Source organism: Balaenoptera ricei, chromosome 6, assembly GCF_028023285.1.
Source record: "Balaenoptera ricei isolate mBalRic1 chromosome 6, mBalRic1.hap2, whole genome shotgun sequence".
NCBI classification, from domain to species: Eukaryota; Metazoa; Chordata; class Mammalia; order Artiodactyla; family Balaenopteridae; genus Balaenoptera; species Balaenoptera ricei.
Window position 1 is genome coordinate 36,350,847 of NC_082644.1, and position 27,507 is coordinate 36,378,353.

Below are 27,507 nucleotides of genomic sequence, written 5' to 3' on the forward strand. Positions count from 1 at the left end.
CCACATAAAGTAACTATTAGAACTTCAAATGAAGAATTTGGTCCCGGAAATGGCCTTGTGCTAGTTTTTTCCTGAACGGAGACACCAGGAAAATGTCAGAAGGCAAACCCAAACCCACACCCTGAAAGACTTAAAACATAACAATCACATCCCTGGGAAGATGAGTAATCTAGCCCAATTTAATTTAAAAAGGAAACACAGCAGATTTAAGAGACGGCCTGGACGTGCCTTGCAGGAAAGGAGGAGCGTGATGGGGAGGACCGGAAGGTAACGGGATCACGCAGGGCTTTACCTCAACACCTGCATATCCTCCGGGGAGTTCCGCACCTCGTCCTGGAGGCGACGCCAGCGCAGGCAAGCCCTCAGTTCCTGCTGCTCCTGGGCCTCGTCGGGGGCCAGCTGCTTGGAGCACAGACACACAAACACAAACGCTCAGGACACAGTCACTGTTCTCCTCCAGCGGGGTCAGAGCCACCGCTGGAGCAGCTGGCCTTGTTTCAGGGGGGATGGCACAGACAGTCCCCGCCGCACCTTGCGCCCCATCAGAAAGGGCCTCTTAGGTCCTCAAACAAAGACCCAGCCGGCACGCCTGTGCTGCCTGTTTGGGAGGTGCCCCCTGGCCCCGGAACCTCCCCCTGCTCCCTCACCTCCACCCCTGGCCTGGAAAGAGCAGACCTCCCTAGGGAGCCATTTCCACTCTGAGCCCATCCAGCCTTTTCCTGCTTTGTCTTCTTGCACAGGGTGGGAAAGGTCCTCTCCATTTACCTCCTACTTTTCCCAGCCCTCAGTTTTGTTAAGGGCTGTTTACAGTGCAGCCAGCTAATGCAACCCAGATGATTCCGTTTGCATATAACCAGAAAGAGTGCACTGCCTGGACTGACTCTTGTGGGGGGGAAGGCCATCGCACCCTGCCCTACTGGTCAGAATTGGCTGCTGTCACTCGATGTGCTCACAAGGCCCCATGGCTGTAACCCCACAAGGGAGGGCAGCAGAGCATCCACCGGGGAGGGAACTGCCAGTGTCTACAGGCATTTCTGGGAATTAAAGGTCCCTAATAGTTCCCCCAACAGATATTTACTGATTCTCTGCTAGGCCCTGAGGACATCATGGACACAGCTCTGAACGTGAGGAGTCCAGGGAGACAGATAAGCACAGTAACCATCAGAATTCAGTGACGGCAGGGGTTAAGGAAGAACCCAGATGCCACCTGGCCAGCCAGGGTGGTCAGAAGGCTTTCCTGAGGAGGTGTTCCCCAGGGAAAGCAGGAGCCAGCCACGGGAGGAGGAATTTCAGGAAGATGGAAAGCATGTGCTAAGCTCGTGGGGCCTGGAAAGAGTGTGAAATGTTTTAAAAATGGTGAGGGTTAGGGTCAGGCAGGGAGCAGGCTGCCAGCCAGGGAGGGACAGAGGTGCCAAGTAGCTAGCAGAGGCCAGGTGATCAAGACACTGTGTGTGTCCTGTTGTCGTGGACTGAGTTGTGTCCCCTTCCCCAGCAAAAATCATATGTTGAAGCCCTAATCACCACTGTGACTGTATTTGAAGATAGGGCCTTTAAGGAGGTAATTAAGGTTAAATGAGTTCAAAAGGATGGGGCCCTAATCTAATAGGGTTGGTGTCTTTATAGGAAGAGGAACAGACACTAAAACTCTCTCTCCATGTGTGCACTGAGGAAAGCCCATGTGAGGACACAGTGAGAAGATGGCCCTCCCCAAGCCAGGGAAGAGAGGCCTCACCAGAAACCAAGCCTGTCAGCACCTTGGTCTTGGACTTCCAACCTCCCAAACTGTGAGAAAAACAAGTGTCTGTTGTTCAAGTCTCCTGGTCTGTGGTACTTTGTTATGGCAGCCCGAGCTGACTACGACAGCTGTGAAGGAGTTTAGACTTTCTCCAAGTTGATGACAAGTTATACGATTCAACTTGCCACTAACTCAATTCACCTCTCCCTACAGAATGCCACTCTGAGAGGAATGTGGGTTTCTATCTCCTTGTTCAAAGATTTCTCACTCCCCTTTGCTGTACTTGCTAATGCTCGGTGCTGCACAGTGCAGTCTCCTGGGCAGCAAAGCAACACCACCCTCACACCCTGTTCAGTGATGAAATGACCTGCTGATTGGGAGTCCCGTGAGGCAGCCCACCCTTTCCTGCCCCAAGGAGCACTCCTCTCCTGCTTGGGAGGCTTGCTGTGAACACTTGTCAGGGACCACCAGCAGCTCAGTCTAACTCAACCTTCAAGGAAGGGGCCAGAGCAATGGATGTACTCTGGAAATGTTTCCAAACTTTGTGCTGGCTCTAGAATGGCCACTTCGCTTCAGCAGTGTCCATGTTTTCACGTATTGAAGACTTACTGCATGTACCTTAAAGGATGATGAGGTGGATTGCCCCCTACTCCAGGTTAAGAGAAAAGGAGGGATAGAGAAACTTCAAATCCTACATTCCCTTTGAGGCCCACAAGAAGTCACCTCCTCCAAGAAGGCTTTCTGGATTTTCTCATACCCAGCCTCTTCTACCTGTGAACTCCCACAATATTTGGTGTTTACCTCTCTTTTCTAACTTATTTTCTTCTTCCTTCTACTGTGTGCTTTCCTTATCTTCAAAATTAGACTCTGACCTCTTTCAGAGCAGCGTTGTAGTCTTATCCTTTTACCCCTACAGATCTAGCACAGAATGGACACATGGAAGTTGTGCAGCTGTGAGATGCAGCCAAGCCAGCATCGTGCCTTTTTTGGTAGAGACAGATGTAAGGTAGGGCAGCTGGAGGGAGGACACAAGCAAAGAGATTCCAGGGGGTACAGGCAAGGGGAAGGACAAAGGGGGAGTGCTCTTTGGGGATTCAGGAGATAAAGGACAGAGAGATGATCATCAGATGTCTGACATACACTCACGATTATGAAGAATAGCATAAATCTGATTGTCTCAGGATGGAAGTACCTCAGGGAAGTGATGGTGAAAGAGGCGCATTTACACTAAACCTATTTAATCCTTGCTGAATGCCTACTATGTGCAAGGTAGTGGCAAAATCAAAGAGGAAGAGAACAAGAAAGGAGAACTGGTATTTCTTGAACACCCTCCACGTGTCAGGCACTGTGTTAAGCTCATTCACACACTATCCCTTTCATTCTGCAAGGTTAAGCATTCCTATACCCATTTTATAAATGAGGAAACTGAGGCTCAGGGAGGCTAACAGTTAACCTACTGTAAACAGCAAAGCTGGGATTCCAAGTCTGGTCTGACTCCAAACCCAGCCCCTTTGCTCGAGAATCTTCCAGGTGGCCTCTCTCCACAGGATTCTTTGTGGAGGGGGACACAGCTATGCACGCTGCTAGCTCTACAGCCAAGGTGTGAAAGGGGGAGGATGAGTAAGACACAGTGCCACTTTGAAAGAGGTCACAGTCTAGTCATGACGATAGAAAGAAGAAGAAAAAAGTGAGAAAAAACAGGTGAGTAAATACAAATACAGTGGAAATCCAAAGTTTCTAGAAGAGTATTATTGAACTGTGAGTGAGATGAACAGTCTGGGCTATCAAGGGAAGGTGACCTTGAGCTGCTAGTGAAAGATAAATAGGACTTCAACAGGCAGAAGGAACTTGAACAAAATCATGCAGATATGCACAAACTTGGGAATTTCAGAAAAAGTCAAGTAGTCCAGTGTGTAGAGATGGTAGGGAACAGAAGTAGCCAAATATTAGAAATTAGAAAATAAGCAGGAAGCCGGTTAGCTGCCGTATCTTCCTTATTGCTGGTGGCTAATTCTTTAAAGTTGAGGTTGTAAAAAACAATAAAAACCAAAGCTCACAGATCCATAGAACAGACCGGTGGTTGCCAGAGACAGGGGTCAGAAAGTGGAAGAAGTGGGTGAAGGGGTCAAAACGTACAATCTTCCAGTTTTAAAATAAACAAGTCTTGGGGATGTAATATACAGAAAGGTGACTATAGTTAATAACACAGTATTGCATTTTTGAAAGTGCTAAGAGTAGATCTTAAAGATTTCATCACAAGAAAAAAAATTGTAACTATGTAAGGTGACTAATGTTAACTAGACTTGTGGTTATAATTTCACAATGTATACAAACATAGAATTATTATGTTGTACACCCAAAACTAGTGTAAGGTTATAGGTCAATTTTACCTAAATTAAAAAATTTTTTTAAATAAAAATAAAGTTAAAAAAAAAAAAGTTGAGGTTGTAAACTGGGAGTGTGTTGACTAGGTCTGGCCTCGGTGTATGTTTGGTTTGCATATTTTTTAAATTAGTAAATTTCACATAAAAATCCAGAGTCATAATTTCCTTTAAAAAACTAGAAGTCCAGGTTGTATTGAGCCCTCCTTTCAGCATGACAGCAATCGGTTAGAGCTGAGGAGAAGCTTCCGGTTTGCCACAGTCCTTACCATTCCCGAATCTATAACACCAACTGCTTCATTCTTTATTACTTGCCAGCAGACATCTGAGATCATGACTCCTGATTTAAAATTTCATCTCATTATTTAATAAAACAAAACACACCACAACCATACCACAAAAGAGTGCTTGAGTATGCACAGCTCCACCTTTTCTTGAAGTCTTTGCTCAAATGTCCCCTTATCAGAGAGCTTCTCTGATAAGCACCTTCTAAAACAGCACTAAACCTACCTCTCTCTATCCGGCTTCATTTTCTTGACACTACTCATCACTACATGTTAAAGATGTAGTCATTTATCTGTTCTCTCTCTCATCGCTAGACCATGAACCCCGTGGGGAGCAAGGACTCTCCTGCCATTTACAAAGCAAATAGAACAAGTGCCTAAGTGCGTAATGAGCACTCAATACCTATCTGTTGAATGAAAGGAAGACTCTGAGTTGAACTTGACTCTGGGTAGTGAAATGCTTAGCGCACTTGAAACCTACCTGCTGCGCCTTGGCCCAGAATACATCTTCCAAGTGAGTGGCGAACCCTTCACTGAGCCACTCTTCCGTCCAGTCTCGGGCCCCGATAGCCAGGCCAAACCAGGCATGAGCAATTTCATGGCAGAGACGGGTCCCACAGAGCTGGCGCATTCCAGTCAAGGTGCTCTGAGAGAGGAAGACGAGGTGTGGGCTGTGGATCATGGGGGAGAAAACACACACAGTCTTATCAGGGCCTGTCCTCATGGCTGCCCCCAGGGCTGGCTTTCTCAGCCCTGCCAGCCTGTTATTATCTTGTGCATGCTAGATCACGACCAATAGGCTCGCAGCTTAGATGCTTTTAGAAATAAATAAAGTGGCAGTTTAAGTTCCTGGCAGCGGTTCAGGTTGCCTTTTCTGCCAAGCAGTCGTCTCCGTCATCAAGCAGCTATTACCTGTAATAAGCAACCTGCACCGAGGTTTTACACTGAAGAAATTACAAGGTGATGGAAGCACTTACCCTGAAATCTGGACTGTAAAAGAAGAGCAGGTGTGAGAATGTGAAGCCCATGCTGTCGAGACAGTGATCAAAGAAGACCCTTCAGCCAAAAAATCCGAGCAGCTTACAAACAAAGTGAGAAGTCATGCAGAAGGACGGGAAAAGCCGAGAAGAATGGAACCAAACATTTTCTGGTTCAGACTGAGGGTGGTTACAGAGGCAACAAACTCCTAGGTGCCATGAGTGGGTGAGGTTTCAAGAGACTCTGATAAAGGCTGAGTCTGTGTGAGGCCGAGATTTTCAAAGGTATCTTCTATCTATAGATGCTTATACGTTCCCATGACATAAAACTAGGCAGAGAGAGAGAGAGAGAAGGGAATTAACTCACTCAGGTGTGCAAATGGTTCCAGGGCTGGCACCAGCCAGGGAGATTTATCTAATCTCATTTCCCACACCTTGTTTTAAAACCCCAAATACCATGATTAGAATTGCATTGATGAAATGGGAAGAAGGGAGGCTGAAGAGAGAAGAGGCAAAGGAAATACCTCCTGTGCTTCCACCTTCGGTATTTCTCATTTATCCAGGACTTGTTTACCATCTTATGAATGAAGAATTTGCTCTTTAAAAAAAAGAAATCTCTCCTCCGTCGATTGAACAAAAGCAGTCGTGAAACCTTCCAAATTAAGAAGCTGTACACACTGGTTCGTTCCTTCAAAAGCCATGCATTTGCCATCGTGTGGGCTCTGCACAAGCCAGGACGGCTTGCGGTTTTGTCCTCTGCCCCCACGGCCGCCAGTAGAGAAAACCCCACCTGTACTTGCCTTGCAGAGCATCGCCCGTTCCGCTCAGAGAGCTCAACTGAAAGCGCGGGAGTCATGTGTGCCAAAACAGGCAGCTTTCATGTGAAATAATAACAGGGCAGGCGCACAAATGAGAAGGTGTCCGCCAGGATCCCGGCAGAGTCCACCAGAAACGCCAGGAATTAAAAGTGTAGTTGGGGCATTTAGGATACAAAGGTGTGATGCAATGTGCAACAACAGAAGTTCAGAGCACTAACTCAGGAAAAACAAAAACAAAAACAAAAACGGAAGGAAGGAAGGCAGACAGGAAGGAAAGGGAAAAGGGTGAGAGGGAGGGAAGGAGGGAGGGAGGAAACAGAGGCCCAGGAGCTAAACTTCCTCTTCCTGAGAAAGCCACCCCATGGAGAAGACAAACTGCGAAACCTGGCATTTTCAAGTAAATGACCCTTTGCTCTGGCATGTGCAGCACTGCAAAGAAAAGCCACAGAAATGTACCAAGTAAATAACATTCCAGACATACTGCTGGCAGCACTTCACCCTTTTGGCTAAAGCAAAACAGAAGCAACTTCAGGCTTTGTAAACAGGCTCACAGACAGCCTGCGCTGGAAAGGTCTGCTGGCCAGAGACCCAGACGGTGCACACGCAGTTACAGAGACGGTACGGCTGAGCCGACCCCGCAGCCCAAGAAGTGTACACACGCTGATGACTGTGACATGGCAGCGAGACTGTTCACGAAGAAAAAGGCTGCCCTGTCCACAGCGACCTGCTCGCTGCTTTGTCCCAGTGTGGAAGCCGAGCCAGGCCCTTTTATGCAAATATCAAAGTCTGCAAGGGCCTGAAGGAATGCACAAAAGCAGCTGTGTGTGGGGGGATGGCATTTCATTTTCCTGTCCTGTAATTTTTCCCCTTGAACAGTCTTTGTTGTCTCCACCAGACCTCCTTCCCCACCTGTCAGTACTTTGGAGATACCACTCTGGCCTTGGTTGGGCTCAGGACAGACCCTGGCATTGCTGGAATGGTGCCTAAATTCCCACTTCCCATCCTCAATACTTTCTTCCTAGCCAGGGAGAAATATATTTCCTCCTCTCTTCTGAGAAAGACCAAAGCTTAAACTTCCCCCTAGATTGGAGGATGTGCGTTTCACTTGATATAAATGACCCTGTTATCAGTGGAAAACATGACCTTCTCCCTGAAAAGCAATTTTCCAGTTGAGAACCAGACCCCAAATCCTCCTGCAGCAGAGTTTGTCGTCTAAGGTTGGGTTTTACCTGTGGATCATAGCTTCTATGAGGGAAATAGGTTCTTTCTTAAACTAAATTAAAAACACAGAGTACGGTTTTGATAACCTTTCTCCAGGGTTATTAACAACAAAATTCTGGCATAAAAGGACCAATAGAATTTTTTTTCAAGGAGAATATCTTCCTCTCTTTTTGAACCTAAATGTCAGGATTTTTCATGTTAAGTAGAATTTTTAAACTGCTTTTTCCAACAATGAATGAAGAAAGGTATAATGCTCTTAAACTCACTTCAAGGAATAATATTAAATATTCCTCTACCAGCAGATAATCTCCTTCATGCCCACCTTCAAAACAAAATGAATGTTTAGAATTTTCTACTCCTACCTTACACTTGATTTATAAGTTTTACCCCTGGGCTCCTCACACTTTCTGAGTTCTCAGAATCTTATTCATGGTCCTAATCAGCCAGCGGGGCACCAGCCTTCATTCTGACAGGCCCTATTTGAAAACGGGTTTTCTTTTTTCTTTTTCCTTTTTCCCCTGAAAGGGCCTGTGTCAACTGCCTCTACAAATGCCAAATTGTTGATTCATCATCGTTACAGAGGACAGAAGATAATCACTTCAATGACATCGTCATCCTAAAGAAGGTTTTTGGTTTTGGTTTTGGTTTTTTTTTTTAAATCACAGAGTTGATCATTTTTTCTCAAATAAGAGATGGGTGGGAAAGTAATATTTTCAACTCTCAAAAAGTACAAGCCCTCTTGTTTGTATTCTCCATCATAAATTCTCTTTCACTGCAAGTGATCTAGGAGGCCAGCGGGGCAGAGCAGGGGGCTGGGCAGAGCGACAGCAGGACACGTGTTCTCCTTCTTTCCCAGGAGACCACCAGCAGCGGGGCTGCCTCCCGACAAAGGCCACGTGGTACTGTCTGTCTGCCGCCTTGCCCCTCAAGATTAAAAATATCATTTCTGGTCTGAAAACAGTTTCTCAAGATTGTTCCTAAAAGCTACCTCCCCACCCAGATTAGAAGGCTGTGTCAGTTCATTTAAAACATGCTTCTAGCAGAGGAGGAAGGAGTGCCTTCATCACGCGGGAGCTGCTCCAATCCTTCGGGAGGAATTCAATTTGGAGCGGAAATGGGGAATTTCATCAGATCTTAAGCAGGGGCTGGAGTGTGATTTATTTCTGCTTTGTCCAGGGAGACGTGACCAGCGTGGCCCACCTTGCTGCTCAGGGAGAGGTACAGCACTGGGGGCTTCAGCCCTGCAGGCTGCAGGGGGACCAAGAGGACAGGAAATTGCTTTTGGTTAAGGACAAGAAGAGCTCCAGGCCACCCCTCCATTATACTGGAGCAGATCCCAACTCCCCTCAGGGGGAGCAGATTCACTTTTTGTACAGATCCTTGGAGGTTTGTCCAGGAAACAGACACATATTCATCAAGTTTGAACTTCTTATGGGTTCAAAGGTTTTCACAATCTCAACAACATGTGGAGCCCAATAGCCCATTATAGAGGGGAAAGAAGAACACACAAAGAGGGGAACTCAGGCTCCTGTACTTTCAGACTTAAACTGGAGAGTTCTAAGGGCCTCATAATCATGTGAAAGCAACTTTTACTTGCATGACTTAATTACTTGCAAACTTAATTTGGATAACTGAAAGGTAGACTCAGAGTAGTCTGGGGCAATCTGAAAGGGAGGACAAATCGTAGTTAGCTGTCCCTTAGACTCAGGACATGCTTTCTCTTCCTCTGTAAGGTGTGATGTGATTTGTGCCAGTACCTCACTCGGTGCGTTTAGAAACCAAATGCTCGGCTCCGGCCCCTTCACCTCTGCAATGAAATCCCTTAGCCCCGCTCCCCAGTGCAGTCTAAGGTAGGGGACGTGTCTGTTGTCCCAAAGGCAAAGGGATGGTCCAGATGACCTGGAGGGCCCCTGCTCCCCTCTGGCTCTGAGACTGCTCAGTGGAGACTAGTAACCTTCCCTTTGCTCCATCAGGCATCCCGCGCTGTGGCCACATGTTGTAGTCTTAAACTGGCGCCTTAGGAGATACGGGGATATGGGCCTTTCGGTAGCCTGAGGGGGAAACCAGATCTAAAAACTGGAAGAAAACTTACTACAGCGGATCAACACAAGGATCTAGGTTTGAGAGAAAAAGCTAGTGTTAGTTAGTATATGTTTTCCTTTAAAAATTCTAAATAGCGGGACTTCCCTGGCGGTCCAGTGGTTAGGACTCCGTGCTTCCACTGCAGGGGGCCCAGGTTGGATCCCTGGTTGGGGAAATAAGATCCCGCAGGCCATGCAGCACGGCCAAAAAATAAAAAATAAAAACTCTAAATAGCAAAGAGGCAGTAAAACATCTACTCACTTATCTAAATGAATTTTGGCTAAAACTGCCAGCATGGCTATAGCAGAGAGTGACTGAGGGGAGGCCCCAGGGCCAGAGACCTCTACCAGAAACATATACTCCTTTGAAAGACTCAAATGCTTGAGTATTTGCTATGTGCTAGGCACTATATTTTACGTACATCATCTCAGGAGATAGATTTTATTATCAGCACCATTTTACAGATGATGAAAGTGAGGCACAGAGAGGTAAAATGACTAGCTCAAGGTCACACAGCTGGTAAGTAATGGAGCTGGTATTTCCATTCACACAATCTTGACCCTGAAGTCCTACTCTGCCCCACTCTGCCCAGGGTCACTGGGTTTAGACCTGTGGCTTCAGGGCTCCCATTCCTCTGTGCCAGCTTAAGCTGGTGGTACAATGCTCACTGTTCTCCCTGGTGCTCCGTCATCAGAGTCCACCCAAGGGGAGCGACCAGCCACACTCCAGGACCCAGCTAGCACTGACCGGAGGTTATCAGACCTTGTGATCAGCAAAGCTTCAGCCTCTTTCTGGTGAGAAGGAAGGTAGGGAAGGAAGGGAGAGGGGAGTATCACTACTCCTCTGGTGAAGCCCCCCCAAGAGCCTAAATTCCTGAATGCAACACCATTCTTCCTAACCCTGTCCTATGCCAGGTCCCTTGTGGGCCACTGCAAGGGGATGCTTAGACAAGCAGATGCAAGGGTCAGTCCCTAGGGTACAATTTCAGGAGGCCAGGAAGGACAACATGCCAGACTGCCTACTGCCTCTCCCCAGCCTCTACCTCCCACCCACTTTTGTTAAAGCCTGACTTTTCTTTTTCCTGAAGAGACATTATTTTTTATAGCAGTTTTGGGGTCACGGCAAAATTAAGCAGAAAGTACAGAGACTTCCCATATGCCCTGCCGCCACACACAGCCTCCTCCTCTATCAACCTCCCCCATCAGAGTGGTGCGTTTGTTGTTACAGATGACAAATCTACATTGATGTATCATTACCCGGGGTCCGTAGCTTACATTAGGGTTCACTCTTGGTGCGGTGCAGTCTGTGGATTTGGACAAATGTATAATGACGTGTATCCACCATTATAGTATCATACAGAGTAGTTTCACTGCCCTAAAAATCCTCTGATTTTTTTTTTTTTTTTAAAGAAGAGATGGTTTAAAGCAGATCACAAACTCAAAGGACTACAGGAGCCAAGAAGATAACAAAATGAGGGGGGTGGATAACTCAGTGGAGGGAGTAGAAAAAAGATGAGAAAGTAGACAAAGAGGTGGGGGGGGTAGACAGGAGATGGGAAAGTAGATGATGAGATGAAGGAAGTAGGTAAGATGGGCGACGCTGGTAACAAAAGTCAGGAAGTAGATAACAATAGAGGGAAGTGGGTAAGGAGATGGGGAAGTAGATAATGAGAGGTGCGGAAACAGATAAAATGAGGAAAGCACATAACAAAAGGTAGGAAGTAGATGACAAGATGGAAGTGGAGAACAAGATGAGGGAAGTAGATAACGAGATTAGGGGAGTGATAACAATATAAGGAAATAGGTAACTACAGGAGGAAAGTAGGAAACAATGGGGGAAGTAGACAACACATTTAAAAAACGTTTTGCCAAAGCAAACCAACCTACGGACAGAAGCTACAAGTTTATCATCTCAGGTTTGAAGCAGTTATCTTAGGAGGAGAAGCGCATGGCCTCATGGCACGTTGAGGTGTAACATCTGGATCCCACCAGGTTCCGCATGGCTGCTCACAGAAAAGAGGGAAAGGCCCCAAAGCTGAGCACGGATGACAGTTGGGAGGAGAGAGGGGGCTCCTCCTGAGGTATAAGGAGGGGGAAAGTGGTGCCGCTGGGGACACCGAAACATTTTTGCCAGCTTCATAATTTTGTTTAGTGCTGGCCTTGGCCTACTGTTAAGAGAAAAAATTAATAGCATGGCGATGACAAAACATGGAGACCACCTCTGACTCTAGAAAACAGAGACCGCCTTTGGTGGACTGCTTAGCTAGCGATAAGCAGAGCCGTAAGCAGAGGGGACACTTCACTTCTGCATGCAGGCATCGTCCCTAGAGCTGGATTTCTAGATCTCAGTCCTGCGTGCTAAGTGAAGGCAGCCCCGGCACTCGATGATTAGTAGTTGGCTACACCTAACTCAGGCTACCCTGCCCGAGGAAGGTGGCAGGGTTGGCATCTCATGGTTATGCTCGCCTAAGAAGCTAAATAAAGCTTCAAGTGGATGTCTCAGGTTTTAAAGCTAAAGATTCAGAGACAAAAACCAGTATTTGATTGAATTTTCCAACTCTAGATTTGGACTCCTTTCTTTCTGAATCTTAAGGTACATGTTCAACCTAAGGAGTCTCTCGATTCTCATAGAGGAGAACAAAGAATTAACTTTTTTTTTTTTTGAAGTTACTGAACACTCTGGTGTTTTGGATACCAGGGTCACACCCATACCCAACTATATAAACAATATTTATTGTAGCTGAAGAGGTCTTTTGAATCATCTGTAAATGAGTTATGAACTGAGAGCTGTGCATTTTCTGCAGGATCTGGAGAACTCTTCTGGTAAGTAATTACCAATTAAAACATGTTGGCAGCCTCCACTGGAGCACATGGATGACAAAATGTGATTCTCTCTGCTCCCTCACCCCCGCCCCCGCTCCCGGCCTCCCCAACCAGGGTGATGATGTTTGTTCCCATAAAGAGAGCTAATAAAATTAGCCTCTACCATGATACAGGGAAAATCTTTATTTAATAAAATAATGCATTTTGCTTCATTCCCAGAACAGCAATAATATGGTGCAACTGAGAACCATCATAGCTCATCCAGTTGGTTTTCGCTGCGTGTACAAGTCTGTCATTTGTGGCCATGTGGAAGCTTGGAAAGCTGCTTCATGAAGGGAGACGTTTGGGCAGCTTGCACCACCCGCAGTAAGAGCAGTGCGGTTATGGGTTTCCTTTGAAATACAGTGCAAGCACTCTCTGGACCCACAAATCAAGTCTAAAGAAAGAAATGGTGGGAATTCCCAAAGAGTACTCAGAACTTTAATTGGTGAGGGGGCCATCAGTTGCTTCCACAACGGAGAGCAAGCATCCGTGGCCCAGTCAGGCAATCTGGGGATCTGAAAACTCAAGATGTAGTCAGAAATGTGTTTAAGTGTTGTGCTGGGGGCTGGTGAAGGCACACATGAAGCACAAAGGCTGGTCGTTACAGCCATAGGCCTGGATACAGCAGGGCACTGGAGGCTGAGAGGATGAGCCCTGAAAGCAGATGCTGGTGTGGAAGGACGCACGAGTTTCCTCTGCCAGGAAACAGTTGACCACTGTCAACTAGCTTTCAAAGCAGGAGGTTACTTTGGGTAGGAACAAGCACTAGAGCTGCCTTAGGGCTTAGGGTGTCAGAATCAGTTCTATCACGAAATCAAAGTTGGATCTAGGATAAGAGAATTGAAGGAAGCTGAGTTCAAGTATTCCCTGACGGTTGGAATGATGGTGGTGAAGAAAAAGGAAAGGAAAAATAAAGTACTGATGACAGTAAACTCTTAGACTTTGCTTACCCTCTCTCAGGCACAATTCTAAGGACTTTATGTTCACTAACTCATTCAATTCTAACACTAACCCTGTGAGGGAGATATTATTATCACCGTTTGACACACAAGTAAACTAAGCCACAGAGAAGTTATACTGCTTGTCCAAGATCCCATAGTTAGTATGTGTCAAAGCTGATTCAAATACAGGCAGCCTGGCTCACGTGCATGTTTTGCTTGATCCACATCAGCGTGTTTCAGAATCACCTAAAGGTAGGTTGCTAGACAAATACTAGACACTCAGTTAAATCTGAATTTCATATAAATAACTAAAAATTTTTTAGTGTGTGTCCCATGCAGTATTGCTAAACCTGGCAACCCACCTGGAGGGCTTGTTAAAACAAATCATGGGGCCCACACCTCCCAAGAGTCTGATTCATAGGCTTGGGTGGGGCCTGAGATCTGCATTTTCTATGAAGTTTCCAGGTGATGCTGGTGTTGCTGTTCCAGGGACCACACTCTGAGAGCCGCTGATCTACACCTTGACAGATGCATTTTTAACTTAAAAAAAAGAAATCCATCACCAAAATTTATAAATAGGAAGATTTCACCTAGAAATCCAGATTTTCTAATTTTATTTAAAATTTGAAAGATATGACCTCACTAGGCTCACATTCTTAGGTAGTAACTGCAGCTGAACAGAAGCTGACCCTTTCAGAGGGGGCTTGGGCTCCCCAGCTCCCCATCACTCCCCCTATCTCCCCACCCCTGGCCGACTCCATTTGTCGTTTATAATCATATGTGATTATATGTGCTGCCCTCCACCCCTTTCCTGTAGCAGGATTAAGAGAAAAGTGAAATATTTCTTCTACCCGCATCTCCATCAAAAGTAGGTAGAGAAGACCAAGTGTTTCTTAAAGGATGCTCTGCCCATGCACTCATTTATATTTGCTGCCTGACTCCTTACGGGCATGTGGATTTAACCTCTTGTTTAGTTTTTCTTATGAAAAATTCTACTATAAAACTTGTTCATGGGGCTTCCCTGGTGGCGCAGTGGTTGAGAATCTGCCTGCCAATGCAGGGGACACGGGTTCGAGCCCTGGTCTGGGAAGATCCCACATGCCGCGGAGCAACTGGGCCTGTGAGCCACAACTGCTGAGCCTGCGCGTCTGGAGCCTGTGCTCCGCAACAAGAGAGGCCGCGATAAGTGAGAGGCCCGCGCACCGCGATGAAGAGTGGCCCCCACTTGCCACAACTAGAGAAAGCCCTCGCACAGAAATGAAGACCCAACACAGTCATAAATAAATAAATAAATAAATTTAAAAAATAATCTGTTTGTACTTTAAAACAAACAAACAAAAAAACTTGTTCATGGCTATAAAATAGTTTAGCAACCCTTGCTTCATGGAGAGAGCAAAGATACAAACTTTAGCCTAGTTCAAGTCAGTCACTACCAATTCCGTATTACTAAGGGTGGAATTTATTGGATTTATTGTATTTTTTAAATCCAAACACAGTTTCAATTATTACTAGCCACTAATGGCTTATAATGAAGGCAGAGCTTGTTAGCTAAGCAAACAACTGGTATGTTTGTTTAAAGTGTAAATAAAGGGAAATTCATGAATTAAATGAATGAATTCGTTGATTGTTCTCCCTGGTCTGTAAAGGAGTATTCAGCTGCCATAATATATATCACCACCTTTTTGCTCGAGTTATCTTTAGCCGGCCAGAGATCTTTCTTAGTGGTTGCTTACAAAGTAAATGTCTCTGAGTTTTTGAAAGTACTCATCCACATCAGTAAGTGCCATTAAGGATAAGGGATCCCCTGGCTCCTGGGGGGTTCATAAATAACTGAGCTTTTAAGAACAATAGCCATATTTCCGAATCTCAATCTGTGACTCCACAAATAGACCAAAGCAGCACACTTGTGGCGATAAAGGGACAATATGCCTCATATTTTCCAGGGTGGTCCTAGAAAGTATGGGACAGATGGTCATTCTCAGAGGTACTGAACTTAACAGCATTTCTCTTTAAAAGGTAATAAACCTCACCAGAAACAAAAATAAACAAATAAAAGCTTTTACTCTCCAAAGTCTCCTAGCTCTAACTAACCTTTTCATTTAAAATTACGAGCACTGCACTTCTTCTCTCCAAATGGAATGCATCAGGTTTACTGGATATCTATAGTTAAATCCCATTTTCCTGGGATGGTTCCCCTGGAGGTGCTCACCATGGTGATAGTGTGTATGTATGTATGTGTGTGTGTGTGTGTGTCTGGTGGGGGGATCAGAGGAATTTCTCTCCTTCTAAATAATTCTTAGTGCCCATGTCCCTGTTTCTGGGTAGTTGCCTTATTTATAGTGAGCTGAAAGGCACCTCAATCCGTTCGGAACGTATTCGGCTTCGAGTAACAGAAAAGACAACGAGTGTTGGCACGCACAAGGCAAGGTCTTTTCCTTTCCTGTAACAAGACCCCTGGAGGAGGGTGGCTGCTGGGGTTGGTTCAGTGACTCAGTGATGTGGTCAGAGCTCTAGGTCTTTCTAGCTTCCCACTCTGCCATCCTTACCATGTTCACTTTCATCCTCATGCTTGCCATCTCACGGTCACAAGTTGGCCACCACAGCTGCAGGCATCACTTTCATGTGCAACCGAGGGAAAAGGGGGGGCGGGGCTGCAGAGGAGGGGAGCTGTGCCAGCAACATCTATCCCTTTCATCAGGAAAGCAAAACTTTTCCTAGAAAGCCCATATTATATTTCCATTCATTGGTAACCCAAGCTACAAGGCAGCGTGGGAAAGGGGATCTTTGGCTTTTTCTGATTCTATGGTAGAGGTAGACAGGAAGAAGGGAATTGCTTATGGGGTGCTGGGTTCATCAACCCACAGGGTCAGCTGCAGTACCCTAGTGTAGCCCTCTTTCTCATAAACATGAGAGAGTCATTCTTTGGGTCTTTTAGAATGCAAATACTTTAGGAAGGGATAATATACTAAAATAATCCACACTGAAGTGTTAGTAACATACCATCATATTACATTTTTCTAGACAGGAGGCATTCTGAACATGGGGACTGTGGGATGGGCAAGTCAGCATACTTCGAAGACACATTCTACCTATTTCCCAACTTAACCTGATTCTGGATGACATTTGGACTTTTATTTTACCTTCTGATCCCCCACAAAAGGCCAAAAACCTACTAAAGCTGAAGGCAATATTATATATTATGGTGGTTTTTAAGAACTCAGGCTTTGGAGACAGAGCCCTTACTTTGACTTGTGGCTCTCCCATCTACCAGCTGCATCACTGTATCAGTTTTCTATGGCTGCTGTGACAAATAACCACAAATGTAGGGGCTTAAAACAACACAGATTTATCATTTTATAGTTCTGTAGGTCAGAAGTCTGACATGGGTCTCACTGGGCAAAAATCTATGCTGTTAGAAGTCAGGACACTGGTCCCTGTGTGTATTAGGTGGGAGGTGACTAGAAGGGGGCACAGGGCTCTTCTGGGGCGTTGGTCACATTCTGCTGGCTTTTTAAAATATTTATTTATTTATTTCCCTTTTTTTTTTTTTTTTTTTTTTTTTTTGGCCGCGTCGGGTCTTAGTTGCTGCACACGGGATCTTTGTTGAGGCATGCGGGATCTCTTCATTACGGCGTGCAGTCTGCTCAGGTTTCTCTCTAATTGTAGCATGCGGGCTTCTCTCTAGTTGTGGAGTGTGGGTTTTCTCTCTCTAGTTGTGGCGCATGCGCTCCAGGGCGCATGGGCTCTGTAGTTGCGGCACGCGGGCTCTCTAGTTGAGGCGCACGGGCTCAGTAGTTGTGGCACGTGGGCTTAGTTGCCCCGCAGCACGTGGCATCTTAGCGCCCAACCAGGAATCAAACCCGCATCCCCTGCATTGGAAGGTGGATTCTTTACTACTCATCCACCAGAGAAGTCCCACATTCTGTTTCTTGATCAAGGTGCTAGTTATAGAGGTGTGTTCAGTTTGTGAACTTTCAATGAGCTGTACACTTAAGATGTACACTTTTCTGCATGTATTGTACTTCAATGAAAGTTTAAAAACAAAGAAACACACAAACATAGAAACAAGTATCTTGGGAGGTCTCCATTTTCTCCTTGGAGAATCAAGGCAAAGATTAAGCCAGAGTCTTGTCATTAGGGGCAGAAATGAGACCAGAGACTGGGCTGCCTGCCCCTAGTCCTTCCAGATGAATGTACTCCAGGCCAGTTCCCGTCACTAATTGTACATATATTTTAAGTCTCTTGAGGAAAAGGTTTTTTTCTTTTTTTAAAATTTGCTTTGCCATAGAGTCACATTTCTATTGCAAGTGAAAGGTATCTTGTATCCTTCAGACACACCTGTAAAAACAGAACTGATACTGTATTATATCCATGTCTGCTTCATTTTCTTTCAGACACAGTGGAAAACATGACACAATAATAAACCCCTTTTCTATCCTCGCCAGCTGGAAAATTACGTTATGACTGAAATGACATCATTCAGCTACGACACTGAGCCAGCGGCTGCTCTGAGAAATCAGGGTGAGGCAGTGACAGCATGGATGTGAATGCCACCCAACAACGAATCCCACCCTATTTACTAGCAAATGTTTTTTTTATTGCCATGGCATTTTGAAAATGAAACTGCAGCAGCTATATCATCTGAGGCCATTGATCACTCAACATTCCTTATCTCTGAAACTAACCACATTGGCCAAAACAAAACAACCATGGGAGTAGAAAGAGAGCAATTTTAATTAACTAGTTCCAAAGGCGGGAGACCAGGGGCCAACGCCAAGGCTCGTGGCTCCCAGGGGGTGATTTAGTGTTCCCTCTATCTCTATCAATTGTTGCTAAAGTGACCTCAAGTAGTAGTGGTAATAACCATATCTATACAATAATGTTCTTTGATATAGAATATTGATGTTCTTCTGTAATATAATATTCTAGGCAAATATAACATCAGGACAAAGCCTTGACCCTCCTTCATCTTTTCAACTTTTCAGGTGAACCATATGAAACTGCTGATATTTGACCATTTCAACCTCCCAAAATGAGCAATTTCACAGGGCTCATCCTATAGACTGTCCCTCCCTCACCCAAGACACTTCGCTGCAGAAACGGCAAGATCTAAGGAAATTCCCATACTTTTCAAGCAACAGAATTAGAAACACCACTGCATCCCACTGTGGAAAAGTACAGATGAGAGGTCCCTGGCAAATGACACTGTGCTGTCCTTAGAAAGAGCTGGACCCTAGTCACTGCCCCAGATCAGTGCCACCTCAGTCCTTTGCCTGCTCAGTGTGAAGCCAGGTGCCTTAGGGTAGAAGTAGATCTTCAAGTCAACAGCAGAAGCAGGAGTGGTCAAAGCAGGGAGGCTGGAACAGCAGTGGCCCCCAAGGATTGGGGGAGGCTGAGTGGATGTGCTGCTGATGTGCCGCATGCTACAAGGCCACCCAAGACCCACGTCTGCACCTGCACACCGGGGTGAACAGGCTGGGCCATTACTGCAGCGAAGCTGGAATCCCAACTGAAGAGTGTGATTTCAGTCGACCAGCCTGCCACAAATGCCTGAGTCAACCCCAGTGGATTAAGCATTACACGGTCCCAGGGCCCAGCGGAGAAAGCACGCTGCTTCAGAGCCACTTCCCCCAAGGCGAACATGTGTACCATATTCGGTTCCAGCTGCCAGGAAGGGCTCCGGGAAAGAGAACGAGTTCATTTTGATGGAGGACTGGAGGTGAGGCGGAAAGGTGAGCGTATAGGGAGAACTATCAAAGGGAAGGAATTAATCCATAGGGGGCTGGGGATGGGGAGGGGGGTGGGAAGAAGAGCACATCTGGGGCAGGGACACATGGATTCAAAAGCCGGTGCAGAATCCGGCTCATAGGTGGGATAGGGTCTGCAGTGGAGGGACAAGCTAACAGTGAAGTTGGGGAAGGTGTGAGACTGGCTCAGGAATGCCTGGACACTCAATCCAAAAGGCATCTTAGAGACCTGCCCCTCCCCATCCTATACAGGAGAGAACAAAGACCCAGAGACCCAGCTCGTTCATGCCACATGGTGGGAGCTGCCCGCGTGCCACAGCTAAGTCATATCAGACCTAAATCCGCCAGATGGTTTATTCAAAACTGTTTTACAAAATCTTAGTCATAGCAGAACCAAAGGAGACCCCTTGCCTGAAACTGGTGACTCACTCAAGGCTAGAAGCTCACGGCAACTGAGGGCAGAAACCTGTGTTTGCCACCCTCTGTAGCCACCTTCACAAAAGGCTTCTGAGATGGCTATGACACCGAGTACCAGCAGCTGCTTACTAAGATGTGTACTCGGGCAAGACTTGGCCTTTTCTTCTGCTGACAAAGAGCTACCTTTAAGGAGAGTTTCAACCACCTCAGATACCACGTTGGTTTGTTGTTCACCAGTTTCACTCGGGAGGAGAATGACAACAGACAAGAGAAAAAAACCATTTCACACTATCTTCTAAGTATAACAAGTGTCATATTTTTCCCAGTTGTGTTATTATAATGGTTTACCTAATTGTTTTCAAATTTTCTTTCTTGTTCTTTCATTTTTTTTAAGGCTCTGAAAATTCACCTTTGGGTTGAACACATTTGTGGAAAGAAAGCCTGGCTTAAAGAAAAACCAGACCATGCTGGGGCGTCAATGCACGTAACCTTAACTACAGTGTTTGCTCCTGCAAAGACTATAATGTATGAAATAAAATATTAATAGCCATTACCTCAGTTCTTCTGAGAACAGACCTGAGTCACAGTTTTCACATGGCACGATTTCCGCACATGCGCCTCACCGTGAACACCGCTCACATTACCAGGCGATGGAAGCCTCAAAGTGGGCGAGACCAAGATGACCGTGTGTTTTTATTCCATAATGTCATGGGCAGTGTTGCTTATTTTGGCGACCAAGTTCAGTTCTCCTGAATTTCCCATCTATTACACATTATAAGATGAATCACCTAAACATGTACTAGGAGGGTTGGCAAAATTATTTTTAACTCAGAAAGGAAAATACTGGAATAAGATTAACATCTCTATTATTTATCAGCAGCTAAATTAGCAATCACTCAGCTGAACTCTCTGACATTTGCAAGCATCAAGAGGGCAAAATATTTGTGTGAATGGATGTCTTTCCAACGCCTCGTATTTGTGCGTTGCAAATGGGCATAATTAGAGTTTTAAACTTTGTGTGGGTGCTGTTAAGAATGCTAAAGACATTCAGCTCCCCAGGGGCTTATGTTATGGTAGGTCTGGTTTCCCCTTCTCTCCCTCTGCTTGTCCATTGTCTTCTTGATAAGCTTTGGGTTCTTAGTGGCTTAAAAACCAACTGTTTGACAGTTTTGTGTCTGATGATTATACAGCTGAGTTAAACAAAGAATGAAAGTCAAGTGCCCACCCTAGTACCCGGCACACAGTAAACATGCCACAAATGGTAGTGCCTCCCCCTTACACTCTCGTAGATTGCTAAGTGCTTTCAAGTCTGTGTTTATAAATGATTCTTCAAATCCCCCATGAGATAGTGTAAAGTGAACATTCCGCTTTTATTGGCGGGAGGCCGGGAAGGGGAGGATGGCTAATTTACTCCTTGAGATGGGATCCTGACATAGTCCGAGGCTGGACGGCCGCAGCTTAGCGGTGGGGCTCCTGGGCTAAATTGCTTCTTTAGGTGGCCTGCCACACTGAGGTGTGTTTTTTAAATCTGTGCAATAAAATTTGGTGTGGTTGGAGAGGCGGCGGAAGGGAACCCACCCACAGGCAAATGACGTCAAAAAGCTAAAGGGAAACATTAGGCTTCTCTGTTCTCGAGAAGCTTCTGCTATGTTAAGCAACCTCAGAAGGAAGCCGACTTTCCATTAAAAAACAGCCGCTTTGGCAGTTGTCACAGACAGCCTGGGGTCTATACTTCCCCTCTTAGGAAAAGTGGGGAAAATAATTTTCATAAGTTGGAAAGGAAGAAACCTGGAGTTCAAAGAGTCTTAGAGCTGGACGGGCACTTGATGGCCATTTGATGTAACCTCTACTTCCAAACAAGGAAACTGAGGCTCAGAGCAGGTTGGAGACTGAGCCTCGGCCCTTGGATCTCCAGGGCAACCCACTCTCTATACCACGCTGTCGTCACAAAGCCAACAGTCCGCACCTTTACAGCTGCTCAGGGGAGAAATTGCCTTGCATTTCATTTACAAAGGGGTTGCTTCAGCAGAAGTTCATGGGTGGCTGAAGGAAGAATCATCCTGTCCCACTGACCCCCTGAGGCCAGAGCTCTTGCTTGGGAAGAAGCTCTGGAAAGGCTCTGTGTATGTGTAAGGGGCACAAAGCCAAGCAGACCCTTCCCTCTTATACCTTTGCCCCCAGAAAACAACCTGATATGTGGGGTTAAGCACACTTTGCAGGGGAGCCCACACCCTGGAACTCTGGGGAGCCCCACTGCTCGGGGACTGGGGCCAACCACTGGATCTCTCAGATCTTCACATTTCTCCTCACAGGAAGGACCCCGACGCGACTGCTAAGGGACAGCTGAGAAGCAGTGTGCAGAAGTCACAAAGCAGGGTCGTCCACTTGTTCCACACATGGCTGTAGGTTCAGCTCTTCCGTGTGTCTTTGGGAGAACAATAAAGCCTGATATTAAAATACCGTTAAGTTGGGGCTTCCCTGGTGGCGCAGTGGTTGAGAATCTGCCTGCCGATGCAGGGGACACGGGTTCGAGCCCTGGTCTGGGAAGATCCCACGTGCCGCGGAGCAACTGGGCCCGTGAGCCACAACTACTGAGCCTGCGCGTCTGGAGCCTGTGCTCCGCAACAAGAGAGGCCGCGACAGTGAGAGGCCCGCGCACCGCGATGAAGAGTGGCCCCCGCTCGCCGCAACTAGAGAAAGCCCTCGCACAGAAACGAAGACCCAGCACAGCCATAAATTAAAAAAAAAACAAAAAACCGTTAAGTCGCTTCTCATTTACTTATTATTATTTATTATATTATTATTCATTTATCATTTATTATATTATTTATTATTTTCCTTCATAAACTAACTCTCCTGTCGGTGACCTCCCAGAAGAAAAATCCTTCAGTCAATAAAGTAAATAGTAATACCCTTATCATTCTAAAAGCCCTTCACTTCCATATTTTCTTTCCCTTTTTAATTGAACCTCAACAGCTTTGTGATGGTTGTGGATTTTTTTCTCTTCAGGTGAGGAAATGGAGGCTCTGAATGTGGAAAAGACTGCCCCGGAACACCAAGCTTGAGCATGGCAGAGCAGGCACTCAAGCCCAGGGCTTCTTTCTAACACCACTCTGAACACATGCTCAGTGGGACCAGCTTTGGTTCCTGGACCACAAAGCGATTTCATTCAAAGAACAGAAACTCTTGGTCCAAGACTAGGTTGGACAAACAGGACACAGAAGGCAGATAGTGATGCTGAACCATTCATTCATTCAGCAAATATTTACTGAGAGCCTACTAACTGCCAGGCCCTGTGCTCGGTGCTTGGGATACACTAACGAGCAAAAGTGACAGGGATGGGGTCTCATGGAGATCACAGTCTAACCGTGGGGAGGGGTGAGTTCAGTAAATGAGATTATTTCTTTATTGAGCCATTCACTTCTCTTCCTCTGTTAGCTCCCGGGTTTTCACCTAGAAACTCTGGGTCGTGTCTGGATAGCACCACGTTGGTTTGTGTTCTGCTCACTACTGGCCTCTGCAGCAGCCCGCCCTTTCCCCTCCCTGCTCAAGGCCCTGCTCTCCACTGCCCGCCGAAATGACAGGGGTGACGCATGGTTCCACACACTGTCTGACTGCTTTAGTCTTGAGTGTTGGCAGTTGTTAGTGATGGGTGTTAGTATCTGATCATTGACAGATTTCATTCATTGTACCTTTCTATCATGGCTTTTACTGAAAGAGTGTGTGTGTGTGGGGGGGGGTGGTGGTGTGCGTGCGCGCGCGCGTGTGTGTATGTCACAGAGCATATTTTATGATAGGTTTTAACAGCACTGGGGCAAAAGTGTGAGATGAGCAGCTTTCCAATAGAACTCAATGATATGCACAGGGAAGGTATATTTGGATGGCAAGGCTGTTCCCCTAAATATAACTACAGAAAAGAAATGACAGAAGAACGTGTATTTTTACCATTTTGATTAAACTAGAATTTTAAATCAAAGTTTTATCTTTTTTTTCTTTACTATATGTAACTCTTCATTTCTTGATCCACAGGCTGACTCCTCCGTGTTACCCCTTTGTTATCTGGGGATTCAGAACAGTTATTTAATGCAAGCCCTACACAATAACTGCTTTTATAATGTTTTTAAACTTTCTTTCTTAAACAATATGTAAATGGAGTATAAAGGAACCAACATTTTAAGTTTCCTAAAAGATCATTGATTGCTCTTGAGTATGTTACTGAGATGAATGAAACATATTCTTTAATCAGGAAAAAAGAGAGGAAGAAATCACATAAAAGCATAAGCAGCAACTCAAAAATTATTTTCTTGGTTTATTTTATGTTGCAGCTACACAAGCCAAGCCATCCCTTTTTGTGCGTCCATCAATAAGATATCTGTTGTGCTTTTGTACAAAGAACAAAGATGCTTTTATCAATTCTCAAAAGTCTGTGGGACAAACCATTCATGCTGTCAAACCCCCTAAAACCCTTTCAGCAAATAATGAAATCCATCAGTGACAAATGTCAACATACTAATTTGTTAAATACAAAACAAAAGCAACATTCAGACAAGGCGCTTCATTTCATGTTATATCAGCACTCCAATTTGTACCAAGTTTATGGCAACCCACAGATCATGCAATATTAAACAGGACTGTATTATAATGAAAACTGGAACAATAAACTCCCCTTAGCTAGAATGCTAATAGTGCAGCTGAAATACATGCTATGATTCTGGAACATTCAACTTCTCCCAAACTACTAGAAATTCTATGAAGACACCTATTTCTAATAGTGATGCTATAACCCAAATATATGGATTTCAGGTAGATGAGAAAAGAACCTTGAGAAATAAAATTTCTTCTTCCTAGAGAAGACCTTAAAACTCAGTTCAGCAAGACCAATCAGAACAAAATGAAATTCTTAAAGGTATGAAATAAATACATAATGAGAGGATCTTCCTGATTTTTGTTGTTGATCATGATAAAAAGGATATTTTAACTGAGACTATCACATTCCACATTATAGCAGACTTTTAAAAAAAACCATACAGGAAACAAGAGGGTGGGTGATGCTGAGGCACAGGGCTCTACTGGAGGGTGAGAGGGAGAGCCTCTGAATAATGTTTCACTGTGATTTAAAAAAAAAAAAAAAAAAGCTTCAAATGGCACCGAGTGCCCTAGAGGACTCGCAGTACATTGTCAGGGACCTACTAGGTCTGGCACAGGCTTTAAGGCCAGACATACTTGAGTTCAAATCCTGGCTCAAGCGCATGGCTCAAGTGTGACTTCAGACCAAGCTCTCCACCTCTCTGGGTCTCCGTTTCCTTTCTCTAAAATGAACATCACAACCATTTGGCAGGGAAGCTATCAGGGTTTCCAGTGCCATGTACATTTTTGATACATGAATATCTTGGCCACACTTCCCTCAGACCAGTTGATTTCACCTCCTTTACTTTTGGAGAGATTAATTTAGTCGGGCTTGTGAGCAGCTCAACTGAAAATTCAGTATTTTGGACAAAAAGAAGGTTAAATCGAGTAGTTAGGGTGTGCAGTCAAATGGCATCAAATGGCAATCAGAAGTGTTTTAGTGATATTTTTAAACGTGTATCTAGTTTGGATTTCCATGTCTCTTCAACCTTCAATTACCATGAAGAGAGGGTGAGGATGATATCTGCTGTATACCACCGCAGATCCATGTGCTTCCACTTTCCCCCCCCACACGGAGGGGAGCGGGTAGCGGGTGGGGTGCTGCCGCTGCCTTGTTACAACCTTTAAAAAAGAAACAATAAGCAGAGCTACTTCAGGGAACCTGAAATGCAAAGGACTATCACAGAAAGATAAAAATGAGCTTCCAATTTTCTTCTTTAAATGCCATACACACAAAATATATTTCTAAGAAAACACTAGGAAACTGCAGGCCAGAAAATATACCTAAAGTGTGGTAAAAGAGGTATAGAAACACATCTTAGTAGAAGATAAGTCACATAAATCACACTGCTGATAACTTGGTAAATTTCCAATTGGGCAATTGCCACCTGCCTTTCCTTACAAGGAAATTGCCATTCCTTGTAATTTCTTTTGGATACAATATATTCCTACGTTTCCAGTCCTAACCGGGGGTGTGCTGTTAGAGGAGACATTAAACAGAGGCTGGGTTTCACCCCCACAGTAACCTATGTTTTAGCAGTTGACCCTGCTCACCCTACCCCCACTCTGGATCTGTTCGCTGAGCTGAAGCACAAATCACACAAAGCAATATCCGGCCAGCTTCATCATTTTCCTTTCTCATCTTCTGAACATCATTCATACTGAACCCTATTAACCCTTCTTCACCCCTTTCTATATATATGTGTGTAAGAAATATTAAATGACATATTCACTGGGAAACTAAAACATGTCTTTCCTTCATAAACACTCAGTCAATAGCACACATAAGTCAACTGTAAATTCTTGATACTCAAAGTGTGGTCTGGGACCAGGGCCATAGGCAACTCCTGGGAGCTTATTTATTAGAAATGAAGACTCTTGGCCCCAACTCAGAACTGCCAAATCAGAATCTGTATTTGAACAAGATCCCCAGTTGATTTAAATGCACATTAAAGTTTTAGCAGCATAAACATTGTGACAGTGGTTGAAGAATCTAGTTTTTCTTTTGTTTTCTTTTTTCCTCTTGTGGATAACGAAAGGTATGCAGGACACTGAGAAGCAAGGGAGAATCCTAAGAACTCAAGGTTAATCCCACATTCAGGAGATAAACCCCCTATTTAAAACTATCAGGTGAACATCAACCATACGTGGAAAACTAAGCCAAGTGGAGGGGGTTTAAGGATGAATAAGTTCAAGGCCTGTCTTGCCATTTAAAACATTCACTATTCCCTCAGCATAATAAAGTTCATATATGATAAGCCCAGAGCTAGCATCGTACTCTACTGAAAACTTTTCCTCTAAGATCAGGAAAAAGACAAGGATGCCCATTATCACCACTTTTATTCAACACAGAATTGGCATTCCTAGCCACAGCAATTAGGCAGGAAAACGAAATAAAAGTGATCCAATTAGAAAAGAAGAAGTAAAATTGTCATTATTTGCAGATGATATGACATTTTATATAAAAAACCCTAAAGACTCCAACAAATAACTGTTGGAAGTAATAAATGAATTCAGTGAAGTTGCAGGACAATATACAGAAATCACTGCATTTCTATATACCAGTAATGAATTATCAGGAAGAGAAATTAAGAAAGTAATCCCATTTACAACTGCATAAAAAAATACCTAGGAATAAATTTAACAAAGAAGGTGAAAGATCTCTACACTGAAAACTATAAGACACTGATGAAAGAAATTAAAGAAGACACAAATAAATGGAAAGATATTCCATGCTCGTGGATTGGAAGAATTAATACTATTAAAATGTTCCCACTACCCAAAGTGATCTACAGATTCAATGTAATCCCTATCAAAGTTCCAATGGTACTTTTCACAAAAATATAACAAACAATCCCAAAATTTGTATAAAAACACCCTGAATAGCCAAAGCAATTTTGAGAGGAAGAACAAAGCTGGAGGCATCATGCTTCCTAATTTCAAGCTATGTTACAAAGCTATAGTAATCAGAACAGTATGGTACTGGCATAAAAACAAACATAGATCAATGGAACAAAATAGAAAGCCTGGCATATATGGTCAGTTAATTTACAACAAAGGATCCAAGAATATACAATGGGGAAAGGACAATCTCTTCAATAAATGTTGTTAAGAAAACTGAACAGCTACATCCAAAAGAATAAAATTGGACCACTATCTTACACCATACACAAAAGTTAACTCAAAATGGGTTAAAGATTTGAATGTAAGATCTGAAACCATAAAACTCCTAGAAGGAAGCATAGGCAGTAAGCTCCTTGACATCAGTCTCCGTGATGATTTTCTGAACACCAAGAGCAAAGACAACAAAAGCAAAAATAAACAAGTGGAACTATATCAAACTAAAAAGCTTCTGCACAGCAAAGGAATCATTCACAAAATGAAAAGGCAACCTACGGAATAAGAGAAAATATT

At 44.6% G+C, this 27,507-nt stretch overlaps 1 protein-coding gene across 10 annotated transcripts in view; it reads right to left on the reverse strand.

The window, feature by feature from the left end:
* Positions 1-27,507, reverse strand: part of AOPEP (aminopeptidase O (putative)) — a 371,493-nt gene that overhangs the window by 147,581 nt on the left and 196,405 nt on the right. For 8 of the 10 annotated variants that reach the window (XR_009503627.1, XM_059924472.1, XM_059924469.1 and 5 more), the window contains exons 6-7: positions 4,882-5,071; positions 293-402 (exon numbers count right to left, since the gene is read on the reverse strand). The exons of 1 other annotated variant lie outside the window; for it this stretch is intronic. Coding sequence is in view for 8 of the 9 variants with exons in the window: in XM_059924472.1 (XP_059780455.1) it covers positions 293-402; positions 4,882-5,071 (300 nt within the window). In the remaining variant the exon portion in view is untranslated. The remainder of the gene's footprint in view (positions 1-292; positions 403-4,881; positions 5,072-27,507) is intronic. One more of the 10 variants, XM_059924470.1, reaches the window with a different exon arrangement.